Source organism: Brassica napus, chromosome C7 (assembly GCF_020379485.1).
Source record: "Brassica napus cultivar Da-Ae chromosome C7, Da-Ae, whole genome shotgun sequence".
Lineage (NCBI taxonomy): Eukaryota > Viridiplantae > Streptophyta > Magnoliopsida > Brassicales > Brassicaceae > Brassica > Brassica napus.
In genome coordinates, this window is record NC_063450.1 from 49985790 (window position 1) to 50001742 (window position 15953).

At 37.9% G+C, this 15953-nt stretch overlaps 2 protein-coding genes and 3 pseudogenes across 2 annotated transcripts; 3 read left to right on the forward strand and 2 right to left on the reverse strand.

Annotated features, from left to right (window-relative positions):
- Positions 1 to 37: 37 nt before the first annotated feature.
- Positions 38 to 3556, reverse strand: LOC106410577 (annotated as a pseudogene).
- Positions 3557 to 3674: 118 nt separating this feature from the next.
- Positions 3675 to 5184, forward strand: LOC106407527 (annotated as a pseudogene).
- Positions 5185 to 7057: 1873 nt separating this feature from the next.
- Positions 7058 to 8928, forward strand: LOC106407528 (annotated as a pseudogene).
- A 341-nt stretch (positions 8929 to 9269) lies between these two features.
- BNAC07G39500D (uncharacterized protein C227.17c) lies at positions 9270 to 10916 on the reverse strand. Its single transcript, XM_013849874.3, has 3 exons — positions 10727 to 10916; positions 9947 to 10065; positions 9270 to 9648 (listed from the first exon to the last, which is right to left on the reverse strand). Exons 1-3 carry the CDS (start codon positions 10809 to 10811, stop codon positions 9526 to 9528), a joined length of 327 nt encoding a protein of 108 aa, XP_013705328.1. The 5' UTR covers positions 10812 to 10916; the 3' UTR covers positions 9270 to 9525.
- A 2190-nt stretch (positions 10917 to 13106) lies between these two features.
- LOC106407656 (AT-hook motif nuclear-localized protein 3-like) lies at positions 13107 to 15244 on the forward strand. Its single transcript, XM_048763127.1, has 4 exons — positions 13107 to 13867; positions 14063 to 14289; positions 14393 to 14554; positions 14627 to 15244. Exons 1-4 carry the CDS (start codon positions 13450 to 13452, stop codon positions 15008 to 15010), a joined length of 1191 nt encoding a protein of 396 aa, XP_048619084.1. The 5' UTR covers positions 13107 to 13449; the 3' UTR covers positions 15011 to 15244.
- The last annotated feature ends 709 nt before the right edge of the window (positions 15245 to 15953 follow it).

The window sequence follows — 15953 nt, forward strand, 5'->3', positions numbered from 1 at the left end:
TGTAACAAGCCAGGAAACGTAGTCTTTGCGAGATGAATCATGTCAAAAACATTCATTCCAATAACAATGTTGCCGCACTTGGCATACGTTATCAACAAGAGCATTGAGCACATAGAAAAAAATTAAGTTAATCACATCGACGAAACAGTTTTCTTTCTAAAGATTGGTACCATAAAGACATTGCTTTCTTCTGCTGAGCAAAATATCCTAAGTTTTGTTTATTATTATTGTGGTAGTAAATCTGCTGGGATGAGGCTCTTGAGTGCTTGTTGTTCATCATTATCGACCTTGGCTATCCATTCGCAGATAATATGGTTCACCTCCTCTGGGATCTCATCGTGGGGACAGTGACCTGCATTGACTTTTTTAATCACCATTCCTGGACAGAACTCCTTCAGTAAGGCCACTTTCTTCCGCGGATCCGATATGGGATCTTTCATTCCCTAGACACATCAATGAGACCAATGAATATTTTGATCATGTAATCCCTGATAGAAGCTAGAATGATGATCCAATACATGTTAGACATCTTGATATATATACCTGTATTACTAGAGTTTTTTCCTCAAACCCTTTGAGGAGATAATTCAAAGGGCGTGAAAGATCAAAGCCGAATATACTTTCCAGGACCATAACCACACCTGGATCTTGGGACTATCGTGTTTGTTAAGGTAAATGTATCATCAATATTTTAAACCTGTAGAACAAGAAGAAACTAATGCAAATAAAATGCTAAAAAAGGATACTGCTCTTAGCATTTCAGTGATTAAAAACTCATCAGCTCTCTCAGGTTTCTGCATCACAAACAAGCAATTGGGTTACCCCCAAACAACTTTGAGCAACTATAAACAAGATCATCATATTACTTACAACTGGATAGCAATCCTTTAATAGCTTTTTGACATTGAATCGTAGGAACAGGATAAGAAGTCTAGCACCAAGCTGTGCACCAAATGGAACTCGCCTTTCCTACCAAAAAAAAAAAACAGTAGAATGTGTGAGATAATTAGTTAATAACTTATGTTTCCTGAGCCAAAACTCTTCAGTAATGAGTGAGATACATACCCTAGAGATTGGGAGAGGAGAGTATCCAGGTATCACATTGCCAGCACTGTTAACAAGGATAACGGACTTTACCAAGTCCGGCCAAAGAAAAGCCATTAACGAAACGAAATAACCTGACAAAGGTAACACATATGGACACAACTAGATGAGTATCACAAAAACATCTGTTCCCTTTATAGTACAGCTCAGTAACTAAGGGCGCATTGCATACCACCGATTGAGTTCCCTACGCAATGCGCTGGTTCACCAACCACTTCAATCATAAAATCCCGCAGCATTTCAGACCATAAAAGCTCGGTGTAAACGATGTTCGGCTTCTCTGATTTTCCAAAACCCAAGACTGTGATGGTCCATACTCGGTTTCTGCTGTTTACTATGCTGTCCACATTGTCACGGTAATGCTCCAGAAAAGCACCAAACCCATGCACAAGGAGAACGGCAGGGCCTTCATTGCCAGCCACTGTGTACTGAAACAAGGAAGTGCGATTTCAAAAATTAACCAATGAAAGGCCATTGGAGTTGTGTGAGTAAATGATCACAAAACCTGAATGAGATAGCCCTTCCATCTCCAAATCCTTACAGAACGTCTTTTATCATCAATCATCTCTTCATTTAGAGCTGTGAGTGAATACCACTGCACAAAAAAAAGGTTCAAACATTTTTTGAAAAAAAGAGCATAAAAATCATAACGCATGTGGTGTGACTCTTTGTACCTCCATAGAGCACACAGCATCGGTTGCGGCAGTCACTGTAGAAGCTGAATATCCAAACGGAGAAATAAATCCAGCGTTTCTTTCTTTCTCGTACTCTATTGCTTCATAGTGAACCCTTCTTCTTGATACAATACCAAGACAGAGCGCAGGTCCAAAAAGTTTGAAAAACGAAGCTCCGGGCCTAGTCTCGGCATCACGTAGCCTTGCATGAACCCTGGTTAGTATCAAAAACCAAGATTAACCAAGATTCATTTTCTATAAGCAAGCTTTCTTATTAATGGACATCACATACTCTTGCCAGTCATCTCGACTTGTACCCTCCAAGTACCTCAAGTATCCTGCTAGTGCATTCAGCACAGCCTCAGTTCCACCTCCAACAGTATCTCTATTTCTGGTGATAAAAGCAGAGTTCTGCACCTTCTTCCCTACAGTTGCATCAACAATTGGCTCCAAGTTCCTTTTCATTAGTATTCTTTCGGCGGATGCATGTGCCATCTCCCTCCAGCTCCTTTCTTTCTCGCATAAGCTTTCCTTCATATAGTCCTTCAGGTCATCTAGTGTTGGCACAGAACCTGGAGCATGTTTCATTTTACAATTTTCACACAAATCAGATGTTTCAAGAAACTACTCAAGTAAGAGAAAAGCTTATATACCCCACTGCAGTTCGCTTTCTTGAGATGACAGTCTTCCTGCAGGAACTGGCAAAGTGACAGGCAGATTTAGTTTCTTAAACTCTTCCCAAGAGTGTGGCAGATCCGACAAACTCTAGAGAACCAAAAAAATATATATCACATAAGTAACTCGAGTTCAGAAACTAACATTGCAAAGGGAAGCAAATACATTTACTTGAGTCTCATAAAAAGGAGTCCTCCACACAACAACCCTCGGTGATTCTCCAGGAAACGAAACCCCATCCATTTTCTTCTTAACAGCCTCCACAACCTCACACAGATGGTGTTCCACCTCTTCTTCCACAAAGACAAAGGGAGCTCGGACCTGTTACAGTCCAGTAAGTGCTGTAACAAACACTTATCTTGTCTGAAAACTGTTACCTCTTTGACAAGATCTTCAATGACATTCTCTGCATTCCCGTATCTGAGCATAAGATCTGAGCCTTGCTTCTTCAAGGAGCTTCTCAACTCTTCCAATGCTATGATAGCTAGCTCTAGAGTCTCCGTTGTGTATCCTACAGATAAGCTGTTGGATTAAATAACCAATAGAGCGAACACTTTTTTTTTTTTTTTTTTTTTTTTGTTTAACCAGGCGGGGGGGGCCGGAGCCAGCCTGTGTCTGTACCACTACGGCCTACGGCCCTGGACACTCCTCCCCGCCCGAGCCTCGAACTCGTGACCTCTCAGACGGGAGTCTGAGGTGTTACCAGTTGAGAGAACACTTGGAAACTGAGTTCTACAAAGCTTAAAAACATTTTGAACTTACGCGAGAGAATGCGACGATCGAGGACGTAGAGAGGTATGACTGCTCTGTGCTTGGACGCGGCGAGGAGACCAGGGTGATCATCAACACGAAGGTCTTGCTTGAACCACACAACCGCTGTGGAAGATTCTTTCGTTGTGGAATACAAACAGCATCTGCATCGGTTCCTCCGGTGATCGGCGGGGAGATGATTCCGTCGGAGACGGTGAGGCAGCAAATGCGAGAGAGTGAGCGTTGCCATGAGGACGGCGGAAGAACAGAACCACAGGATCAGTAGTTTCCATGAAACCTGGAAGCAAAGAGAGAGAGAGAGAGAGAGAGAGAGTTGTGGTGGAGAAGACTCGTTACAAGTGTGTGGTGTCAGTGCTCACAAAGACAAAACAGCGAACACTCTAAACGACGTCGTACTACTTCACTTTTTCTATTTCTTTCTTGTTTTGGTCAACGACATGTTGTAATTTGGACAATACATCAACTTTTTTGATCTTCTTTTTGTGTCAGTGCTTCCCACACTCGCTAACAAAAAGTCAAAAGAACGATCAAGAAGAAGCGTCCATGGAAGAAGCCAAGGGAGCAAACCAGTATAACTCCATAATAGTTCCTTCTGTACAAGAGATGGTCAAGGAAAAGATGATCAAGACCGTTCCCCAGAGGTATATACGGTCCGATCTAGACAAAACCGAGATCACAGATGACTGTGGTCCAAGAACCGAGATCCCAATCATCGACTTGAACCGTTTGTGTTCTTCAACCTCCATGGCCTCTGAGATTGACAAGCTCGACTTGGCTTGCAAAGAGTGGGGATTTTTTCAAGTAAGTCTCAAACTTAAACACTATTTTTGTTAACATGATGATTACAATTTTGATCATTGTGGCTTTTATCTTCTTTTTTTTTTGTAATTTATCTGTAGCTTGTAAACCACGGAATAGACTCAAAGTTCTTGGACAAAGTCAAGTCGGAGATTCAAGATCACTTCAACCTTCCCATGGAAGAGAAGAAGAAGCTATGGCAACAACCCGGTGAGATCGAAGGGTTTGGACAATCTTTCGTTGTCTCAGAGGAGCAGAAACTAGACTGGAGTGACATGTTCGATCAAGGAAGCCTCACTTGTTCCCCAAGTTACCTCTTCCCTTCAGGTTCCCTTCAAAAATGTGTTTCCCACCTCCACAACTCTTGTTTTTTAAATCTTGGTTATGTTTTTTCTTCAGAGATACACTAGAGAGGTACTCAACTGAAGTGAAAAGCATAGCTAAGATCTTATTAGCGAACATGGCAAGAGCCTTGGAGATCAAACCTGAGGAAATATTGGAAGAGTTGTTTGACGACGAGTTAGGACAGAAAATGAGGATGAATTACTACCCGCCTTGTCCAGAGCCGGATCAGGTTATTGGTGTAACTCCACATTCAGATGCTACGGGACTCACCATCCTTTTGCAGGTTAATGAAGTGGAAGGTCTCCAGATCAAGAAAGATGGCAAGTGGGTTCCAGTCAAACCTCTCCCAAATGCTTTCATTGTCAATATTGGAGACATGTTAGAGGTAAAGTCCATAACAAATGGTATATAGCATTTGTAAATGGTTCTTACTATGGTTTGTCATTGTAGATCATAACGAATGGGACTTACAAAAGTATAGAGCATCGTGGGGTTGTGAACTCTGAGAAAGAGAGGCTTTCTGTGGCCGCGTTTCACAATATGGGAATGGGTAAAGTTGTTGGTCCGCTGAGAAGTCTTGTGGAAAGGCAAAAGGGTGCGTTGTTCAGAAGCGTGACCATCGAAGAGTTTTTGAAGGTCTTGTTCTCCAGAGAGCTTGATGGAAAAGCTTTCCTCGACGTTTGGAGAATCTAAGGTTTTCTGACTGTTCCTACGTTTCTCCTTTGTGTTCATGCTTTTTGTGAATATGAAATATCCATCTCTCTATGTCTCTCCCTCTGCTTCAAGACAATCCACAAGTAACAAACGTTTTCACTTATTGCTTTAGTGTTGCTCAAAGCTCAATCTAATTAAGCAACGTTTCGGCAAAGAGACAAGAGAGTCGTTAAAACAGTTAGTGCATCATCATAACGCGCTAAACTGTTCGGCCTCAAAAGACATCCTTTCAAAGGAAAAAAACTCTAAAACACTTGCAGAAAACTCATCGGCCTAGTGTTATACCACTGTGATCAGAAATATTGCTAAACTTTGTAGTATATGAGTTTTAATTTGAAACAAAACATTGGTACATGTCTAATATTTCAAACTTTATTACTAAAATAAGATTTTAGCAAAGGTATTTTTCCTGTAGTTACCAAATACATTCAAATGATCCCTGAATATCCCTCCATCTTTCCGGGTGGGCTTCTTTGGACATTGAGGCATATAATAAGATGTTCATAGCGGTTTTAGTGCTTAATGGTATAGTACTCTCTTTCTTCCGGTTTTAGTGCTTAATGTTAGTGGAGAGAACAAGTTCGAAAGAACTAGCTACGCCGGAGATGGCACCAGATGTTCCGACAACCGAGTAAACAAGGTAAACGCCACCCTCTTGTGATTACTATCATCGGTTGAGAATGGTGATAGACAGTCTACCATGTGTAGAGTTGTCTAGGGGAACACTCTTGAGCGAAGCTAGTTAGGCTATTGCTTATGAATTAGATCGTTTTGGTTTGGTTGAAACAAGCTTGCAATCGAAACTTGCATCCTCGTTTTTGGGTTATTGAATAATATACCTATGTTTTATTAAAAAAAAAGATGTTCATTGTAACTGATGACAAAAGATTTCTTTATCCAGCAGACAATCTGCAGATCTCTAGCAAAAAAAATGAGTTTCTTGGAAGTAAAAATGTCACTCAAGAAGCCAGTAGAGAGTGTGAAACTGCACTTCTAATAATTTGGATCATCCAAATGCCCAAAAGTCTCGCTCCAGTGACTAGAAGCTTCTACATGTATAAAGAAGTTATAAAACATAAATGTTTTTACTATAATTTTTTGAGTAATCACCAGCGACTAATTAACATGAGATTAATAAAGTTAATTGTCTTTGCATACATCATGCCGGCAGCTACCCAGAGACAAAAAAGAGTCTCTAAACGTTGAGTTTCTGTAGAGATTATTTATAATGTTTTGTGTGTATGAAAACACAAACGCAATAGAGTTGAGACTAAAGTGGAAGAGAGTAAGTGACTGCATCCCATTTCATGTGTCATTTTTCATTACAAGAATCCTTTATTTATAGGGAAAGAAATGTCAACAAATAATAGATATTTAGGTGAAATAAATATTATTATAATACAAATGGATAAGCATTATCTTTTATATTACCTGTATAATTGACAATTATCAAAGGTAGTGCCGTGACAATTTTTGTAAAAGGAGAAAAAAAAAGAACAGGTCAAAAATTATAACTAAATTATTTTATCATCTAAAATTATTTTAAATAATAAACATGTGTTTATTTCAAAAAAAAAAGCTAAAATAAGTATTCGTTTAAAATTTTTTTAATCAAATATATTGGAACTTCGCCACATAGGCTATGATAGTATTAAATTCAAAAAACATATTTTTATATTATAACATATGTTAATTTTTTTAGTTTCTAGATCACTATAACTATTTGAACTACAATTTATACAAATCTATGTTTACTGGTTTTATTTAGAAGTATATAAACTGATAATAAGTCTAAGCTTTTATTTTAGAACTAATGAGTTTAATGAGGACATTATAACCAAAAACATAGCAGTACAGCACATTAGCTGTTATCCATTGTGGAGGCTGCTACAAAATGCAAGGATATTTTTTTACAGATATTAAGGGAATCAAATTCTACATTCACACGTTCACTAACTAACAAAACGTCAAAGAAAAAGATTTCATGTGATTTAAACAAGGGGCGACTCTGGTCAAATGTTCCAGTAGTTATATACGGCATTAGCAAACCCACTTCTCCACACTCGTAACAAAGAAGAAGAAGGAAAAAACAACCAAGAAGCAGCAGCCATGGAAGCAAAGGGAGCAACCTATTATAACTCCATAATAGTTCCTTCTGTACAAGAGATGGCGAAGGGAAAGATGATCAAGAAGGTTCCTCAGAGGTATGTACGGTCTGGTCTAGATAAAGCTGAGATCACTGATGAGTGTGGTCCTAGAACAAAGATCCCAATCATCGACCTGAATCGTTTGTGTTCTTCCACCTACATGGCTTCTGAGATTGACAAGCTTGACTTGGCTTGCAAAGAGTGGGGATTTTTCCAAGCAAGTCTCAAACTTAATATATTAAACCCTATAGATTTAAAGGTTTATCATTGTGGTGGTTAACCTTTTGTAATTTATCTGTAGCTTGTGAACCACGGAATAGATCCAAACTTCTTGGACAAACTCAAGTCAGAGATTCAAGATTTCTTCAACCTTCCCATGGAAGAGAAGAAGAAACTGTGGCAACAACCTGGTGATATGGAGGGGTTTGGACAAGCTCATGTGGTTTCAGAGGAGCAGAAACTCGATTGGGGAGACATGTTCTACCTCTTGATGCAGCCTGCTCGATTACGCAAGCCCCACTTGTTCCCCAAGTTACCTCTTCCCTTCAGGTTTGTTTCAAACTTGCTTTCATACTCCACAAGTGTTTCTTTGTTTAAAATATTAGTTATGTTTCTTCAGAGATACACTAGAGACATATTCGACTAAAGTGAAAACCATAGCTCAGACCTTGTGAGTGAACATGGAAAAAGCCCTGAAGATCGAACCTAAGGAAATTGAAGAGTTGTTTGGTGACGAGTTAGGACAGAAAATGAAGATGAACTACTACCCACCTTGTCCAGAGCCGGATCAGGTTAATGGTCTAACTCCACATTCAGATGCTACAGGACTCACCATCCTTCTGCAGGTTAATGAAGTGGAAGGTCTCCAGATCAAGAGAGATGGCAAGTGGGTTACAGTCAAACCTCTCCCAAATGCTTTCATTGTCAATATTGGAGACATGTTAGAGGTAAGTCATCTGAACAGTGCCATCTCAAATAATTTTTAGGCCTGGTATTTATACAAGTTATGATACATTTTTAAAAGTTAATAGTTCTACCAATATATATATATGTGTGTTTTTAACTTTTTTTTAAGAAGTATAGGCCCTACATTTATAATTATAATTGCATATTTAAAATTTTGGACTATAATTCATACATTTGTTTAAAAAAAAAAATTAAACTCAGATCTTGTTCCACATTCCCCTTACACATGTTAAAAGACGGCCACGTATGGACTAGAAAGAGAGCGAATGGTATAGCATTGTATATGGTTCTTAATATGTTGTCATTGTAGATCATAACAAATGGGACATACAAAAGTACAGAGCATCGCGGAGTTGTGAACTCAGAGAAAGAGAGGCTTTCTGTAGCAATGTTTCACAATGCGGCAATGGGTAAAGAAATTGGTCCGCTAAGAAGTTTCGTGGAAAGGCAGAAGGCTGCGTTGTTCAAAAGCGTGACAACCGAAGAGTTTTTGAAGGTCTTGTTCTCCCGACAGATTAATGGAAAAGCTTTCCTTGACGTTTGGAGAATCTAAAGGAAACATGCATAGATCCCACTGCGTTGGGGCCAAATAAACGGTTTTCTTTAAAAGTTCATGTTGTATTGTATACAGTAGTATGTTTCTCCTATGTTTTCATGTTTTTGCCTGTTCTGCAAAACTGGTGTTCTAAAAAAACTAAAACGTTTAAAACAATATGATTATCTTTTAAATTAAATTATAATATTATAATAATAAATAATATAAACTTTAATATTTATAATAATATAATAATATAAATTTATAATGTTATATTTAATATATTGTTATAATTTATAACTGTTTATACTGCCTAAATAATAATTTAGGATTCTGATTAAATATTTTAGGCGATAGGCTGAATCATCACCAGCTTAAACGACATGGCATTTTCAAAGGAAAGACACAAAACACTTGCAGAAAACCCCACGGCCTAGTGGCACCTCTCTGATTAAATATAAAATTTGCTAAACTTTGTAGTATTTATTATTTTTTTGATAAAAACTTAGTAGTATATAAGTTTTATTTTGAAAGAAAACATTGGTACTGTCGAAAATTTCCAAATTTATTAATAAAAATAAGATTTCATTTGAATGATCTCTCAACATCCCTCCCATCTTTCCGGGTTCGCTTCTTTGGAGACTGAGGCATAACCTTAAAATGTTTCATGGTAACTGATGACAAAAGCTTTTTGTTATCCCGCAGCAGAATAATCTGCAGATCTCTAGCAAAAATCGAGTTTCTGGGAAGTAAAAATCCCAATCAAGAATCCAGTGGAGAATGTGAAACTGCACTTCTAATAATTTGGATCATCCAAATGGCCAAAAGTCTCGTTCCAGTGACAAGAAGCTTCTTCCCGTGTCCGCATAATCCAGATATGTTTTGCTGCTTCTGCTTGCTCTTGCTCTTCCATAATTTTCTGCAATTTTGTCAAAACCTTCAATATCTTGGTACATAACAGACATTCATATACAGAATGGAAATGTTCTGTGTGATATTCGATATGGTGCAAAAGAACAATGATAATGTTTTAACTTTCTAAGCAAATACAGAAAAATTGATGCAGAATGAACCATAACTAAAAAGAAGTGTGATTCACATAGCTCCAAGTCATAGTTATTTTGTTTATCTTATCTTATGATGCTAATGTTTGATACCCTTGAGTAAACAAAAGTAATGAAGAATGAACGAACTGTAGGATCAAAGAATGTACAAACCTCGGCTTCAGAAGCTGTTTTTGTCTTTAATGAAAGACAATCAAAGAGATCAGAGAACTTTTTGGTACAATCATCAAGTTTTCCAACCCGGTAATACTGTTGCATTTGGTAAAATGGTGCTGCAAAGAGATAGTCCTGAGTTAATCCTTAGGTTAATAGAGCTCTTAAGGCAACGTTACAAGTAAAGTGAATTCAACATAATCCCAAAAAAAAAAAAAATTCATCGAACAGATAGAGCAAACAGAGAGAGAGACGCAAGTACAAAAACATACAGATAAATCTACGAAACCATATACGATTCTCTCCTTAAAAGATGAGACATTTTGTTGGATTTCAAGACTAATCCTTTTTTATTAAAACCACAACCTTGTCCTGTCCCATTGCCATTGCTGGTTATGTTGGACCATCTAAACATCCCATCAACAAAACATACATAGCCGAGATGGGTTTCAGACATCTTTCGAATACGAACATTCCCATTGGTGGCGTAAAGCAAACCCATTACTAGACTTCGAGCAAGGTTGTTTTTAGTGTACAACAGGCAAAACTACAAATTCAGTTTGTCAACAAAGAACACAGTTCCGAAATGCAAAACGAGCAAAGAGAAGACTTTTTCTAAACGGATGGATCAAAATCTCAATCAAGTTCGAATTTTTCTTGCCTACGGAAGAAACCCACATGAAGAACCATTCAGATTGCAACTAGTAAAGGGGATAGTTGATTATGTAGCAGCGAAAATCGAAGATGTAGAATCAGAGAATGCGATCAGACAAGACGTACAGTAGCAGAACCAGAGAGCGTCGAAGCATTTTGTGCAGGACACGCGCCGCCGCACAGCTGTAGAGTCGTCCGTTTCCGTGGTCATCGTGTCTGCTCAGTGCAGGAAGAAGAAATGGATCTGGAAACGGGTCAGGTCGTTAGTATTCCGGTTTAGGGTTTTTCTTTCCTTTTTTTTTTTTTTTTTTTTTATCTTTTTCTTTTAAAACACCTAAAATAACAAATAAATTTAAGTAATTTTAACCTATACAAAAAACTGGATTAAACGATTTTGTTGATTATCAAAGAGTTTTTAGTGATTTAAATCCCGAACTATTTTTAAATCGGAAGAAAAATCCCCCAACTAACATTTTATGTTTTTAAACCCTCAACTAAGATTTCGTTAGTGTATTAAGCCCTCTATTAAAAATTCTGTCTAAAGTGGATGTAAAACGTTAACTTGAAACGATGAGTTTCATTAAAAAGAAAAAAACGACACGTAGTTATACAAAAACAACACCCAGTTGTAAACGACATCATTTAATAACGTAAAAAGAGTAAAAAAAAAAGTTCACCTTGCTTCGAACCAAGGTTTCCTTACATTCAGAATTGCTCGTTTGCCACTCAGACTACTTATGAATCACTGTCAGTAGTTACATTTTTGTTTATTTGATGCTTCTTGGTCCATTTGATTCTGCAAAGTTGTATGCTCACTTTCCATTGACGATTTGATTACCGTAGATCACCTTGAGCACGTATAAGTGAGACGTTGACGGTGGATCACTTTGTAGACAGTTCCACAGGCTCCGCGATCCGGTTACCTCGCCCTAGATCTGAGTAGCTCTTCGGATCTGAGGTGTTGTTGGATGAGGTTAAAGACGGAGCAGAGGCGGAGCCGGTGGAAGTCGGTGGGAGAGGGAGAGGTAAGGAAAGGTCTTGGATGGGCGAGGATGGTTCTTAACCGGAACGGTTACTCCTGGTGACGATTGAACCGGTTTCATCACTTTGGTTAAGATCTATTTCTCTTCACAATCAGTTGATTCGAAATCAAATGGCCCAAGAAGGTTCAAATACAAAACGATGTAAGTAACAACATGAATCTAAAGTAGTACAAGCGGCGAATGAGTAATGCTGAAGGCAAAGGAACTTGGGTTCAAGTCAAGGTGAGCTCTTTTCTTTTGCTTTTTTTCTGTTATTAAACGAATTGCGTGTTGTTTTTGTGTAACTACATGTCGTTTTTTATTTTAAAGAAATTCAACGTTTCAGGTTAACGTTTTACATCCACATTATACGGAATTTTTAACGGAGGAGTTAATATACTAACGGAATCCTAGTTGGGGGTTTAAAAACATAAAACTTTAGTTGAGGGTTTTTTTCCAATCTAAAAATAGTTCGGGGTTTAAATTACTATAAACCCATTATCAAAGGGGTGAAACTACCAATCAAACACAGTATTATTTTGCTCAAAAATAAACTATTGATTCATTTTTATCAACAAAATTGGACGAGTTTAATTACATCTCATCTCATATAAGATTAAAGCTGAGAATATTTATTTGGCAAATACATTGAAGACTTCATCAAGAGATTAAAGCTAAGAATACTTATTTAGCAACTACAATGAAGACAATGTATTTTGTTTCAACCCACTGTGTAATCTGTTCATATGAGAGCCTTCTTAGCAAAACATTCGAGGATAGGCCCTCTTTTTGCATACCGTCGTCATCTATGTGACACTACAATTCTCAAAAGCAAGTCAAACGTGCGATGATGTAATATCATCATAGACTTGTGAAAATGGATTCTGACAAGGCCCAGTCCGTGGCTTTCAGAAAAAGCACCGGAGAGGCCCACAGAGAGTGTGGTAGTTTGGGAGGAATATTAGTCAAAGTTTTGTATGTTCAGTCAACCAGATTAGACCAAAAGAGATGTATATCTGTAATGTTACTGTAGAGTGTAGACTAGAAAAATATTTAAAAAAAAAGCAATTTGGCATGGCTCAAACGTTACGTTTCCTGTTTTGCTTTACAGCCTTTTCCATATTTTCAATATTATCCCAAATAAAAATATATAAACCCATTAGTTGAGTGAACAAAAATGTTAAAATACAAACTATTCACTTAACCAGGTAATTAATTTCCGAATTAAGTCGTGATTTTTATCTATTTTCCATTCATCACAAAACCATTAGTTGACTGTAGGAAAATGAATAAAATCAAACCATTCACTTAACCATGTAATTAGTTTTCGAATCAAGTCGTGATTTCTTAATATATATTTCCATTCTATATTATTAAAATCTGCAGTTTTCAATCTCTTTCTTTTTCTTGATTATAAAATTATAATATCCATATGGTTTATTCCATTTTTTATTTATTATTTATTGCCAAAACCCTAATTTCACCTTCACCATAAGAAATTTCTCCCCAAACTTAAACCACCCCTCTAGAAATAAAAATCAGATCTTACTTTTTTGATTATAGTTATCGATGTTTTTTCTGAAATTAAGATTGATTCCTCCCATGGAAGCTTCTCTTTCATAGCTTCTACTGATCTCTTCCCAAAAAGACTTCACCTTTCGTTTTCACTCTTATCTCTAAATCTTAAAACTTTATCGAGCTTGTACAAAAAAAAACAAGCTTGAATCTTTCGTGATCACCAAGATTCAGAGGGGATCTGAGGGATTCTTTTGTTCTGTCTGGGCCATACCCTTTTGTCGGAATCTCTCCCAAATCTTATATGTCCGAATGGAGGAGAGAGAAGGAACCAACAACGTCACCAGCTTCGGTCTGAACCAACAACAACAACAACATGAAGCTGCTGCTTACCCGATGGACCCACCACGACCCGATAACCCGAACCCGTTTTCAGCCCCACCCATCACTTCTTCTTCCTCCGCCGCCGCGGCTGTGGAGAATGCGGCTCCTCAGTTCAGCTTAACAATGCCGGCGGCGGAGACTGGCTCCTCCGAGCAGAAAAAGAAGAGAGGAAGGCCGAGAAAGTATAACCCCGACGGGACTCTCGCAGTGACTCTGTCTCCGATGCCAATCTCCTCCTCTGTTCCTTTGTCGTCGGAGTTTCCTCCTAGGAAGCGAGGAAGAGGACGTGGCAGGTCTAGTCGATGGCTCAAGAAGTCCCAGATGTTCCAGTTCGACAGAAGTCCTGGTAATAATGTCTAAACTCTTTGGTTGTCTGTTCGGAGTTAGAAATGTAGCAGCTTAGTTAGTTATGTGACTCATATGAATCTATGCTTGGTTTGACTTCAAAATGATATTAGATCAATAATATCTCATTTTGTATTGTCTATGTGTGTGTGTGTATATATTGTGTCAAGTTTGATTTTGACTTCTTTTGGTTCAGTTGTTACCAATTTTGCAGGTGCAGGAGTTGCTGCCGCTGCAGATTTTGCCGGGGCGAACTTTACACCTTATGTGCTCACAGTAAACGCTGGAGAGGATGTGACGATGAAGATAATGACATTCTCTCAACAAGGTTCTCGTGCTATCTGCATCCTTTCAGCTAACGGTCCCATCTCTAATGTTACGCTGCGTCAATCTACTACATCCGGTGGTACTCTAACTTACGAGGTATAGATCCTCTCTTCTTCTGTCTTCTCATCATATGTAAAGAACACACTTTTGTCTATTCAGTTTTGTTTTTATTCAACTGTGTTTGTATTGTGATCATCAGGGTCGTTTTGAGATTCTCTCTTTAACGGGTTCGTTTATGCAAAACGACTCCGGAGGAACTCGAAGTAGAGCTGGTGGTATGAGTGTTTGTCTCGCAGGACCAGACGGTCGTGTCTTTGGTGGAGGACTCGCTGGTCTCTTTCTTGCTGCTGGTCCTGTCCAGGTAAATGGTTCATGTTTCCACATCTTGACCTTGAGAGAGTTCTTGTGTTTGACATTGATTTTTATTACACAGGTAATGGTAGGTACATTTATAGCGGGTCAGGAGCAGTCGCAGCTGCAGCTAGCAAAAGAAAGACGGCAAAGATTCGGGTCTCAACCATCTTCCATCTCCTTTAACATCACAGCAGAAGAAAGGAAGGCGAGATTCGAGAGGCTCAACAACTCTGTCGCCATAGCTGCACCAACTCCTTCGTATCAGCATGAGAACACAGGGAACGCGGTTCACAGTTACTACACAAACTCGGTTAACCACGTCAAGGAACAACCTTTCTCTTCCATGCCAGGAGATGGAGGACATGAGGAGGGAGAAGGTGATGACGATGACATAGAGTTAGAAGGTGATGAGGACGGAGAGTTTGGAGGTGATAGCCAATCTGACAACGAGATTCCGAGCTGATGATGATGAATCTTTGCTGTTTCTTTTTGAGAGATTTGTTAGGGGTGATGGATGGATGGGTTTTCAAGTTGATGTTGATTTTTTTTTTTTTTTGTTAACAGAGAATGTTTAGAAGCTGCTATCATTAGGCTCTCTCTATCCTCCTCTTGTGCTTGTTGTAGTATCCATGTTAGAAAACAAACTTATGATTTCATAAACGCTCTCCTTCAAAACAGTTCTTACTTTGTTTTTCCAGTTATAATGTTTCAAATAGATATATGTGTTTCTAGGCGTGGGCGTTCGGGTACCCGTTGGCATTCGGGTCGGGTTTTCGGATTTTTGGATTTACATTTCTAGGTCCCATACTAAAATTTTATTAGTACGGATCGGGTTCGGATAATAACACTTTGAGTTCAGTTCAAAATTGTATTGCATCATAAAATCCATAAAGTAATCATATATCGTACGGATTCGGGTTATATCGGTTCGGTTCGGATATAACCAAAGTAAAAAACAAATTTTTTGAAGTAAAACATAAAGAAAAATATCTAAATTAAATAAAAATTAATCTATCACATATAAAATTGATAAAATAACAATAAAATGTTAAATCAATCATGAAAACAAACATCAATTGTAAACAATATGTATTGTCTTATAGAGAGTAGATTTTTTTTTCAATGAGCAAATTATAAAATACTTATTTATAACTAATTGTGCACTTAAAGCATTTATTAGAATTTTAATATTTATTATTATATATAATATTACCACAAATATTGAATTTAATAATTGGAATACTTATATATATTTCAAAATATTTATATTGACTATTAATTTCGGATTTTTCGGGTTACCCGTTCGGGTTCGGTTAATAACACTTCGGGTTTGAATATTTTTTGTATCACCCTACAAGATCCGTTCGGGTATTTTTTACGTTTCGGGTCGGATAACGGATCGGATT

Bases quoted from the DNA above. Each gene is read 5' to 3' on its own strand.
- BNAC07G39500D (XM_013849874.3), bottom strand. From the start codon at position 10,811: ATGACCACGGAAACGGACGACTCTACAGCTGTGCGGCGGCGCGTGTCC. The intron at 10,066-10,726 runs GTACGTCTTGTC...ATCTCTTTGCAG, and splicing joins CGCTCTCTGGTTCTGCTACT to CACCATTTTACCAAATGCAA. The intron at 9,649-9,946 runs GTTTGTACATTC...ACAAAATTGCAG, and splicing joins AAACAGCTTCTGAAGCCGAG to AAAATTATGGAAGAGCAAGA.
- LOC106407656 (XM_048763127.1), top strand. From the start codon at position 13,450: ATGGAGGAGAGAGAAGGAACCAACAACGTCACCAGCTTCGGTCTGAAC. The intron at 14,290-14,392 runs GTATAGATCCTC...TGTGATCATCAG, and splicing joins GTGGTACTCTAACTTACGAG to GGTCGTTTTGAGATTCTCTC. The intron at 14,555-14,626 runs GTAAATGGTTCA...TTTATTACACAG, and splicing joins TTGCTGCTGGTCCTGTCCAG to GTAATGGTAGGTACATTTAT.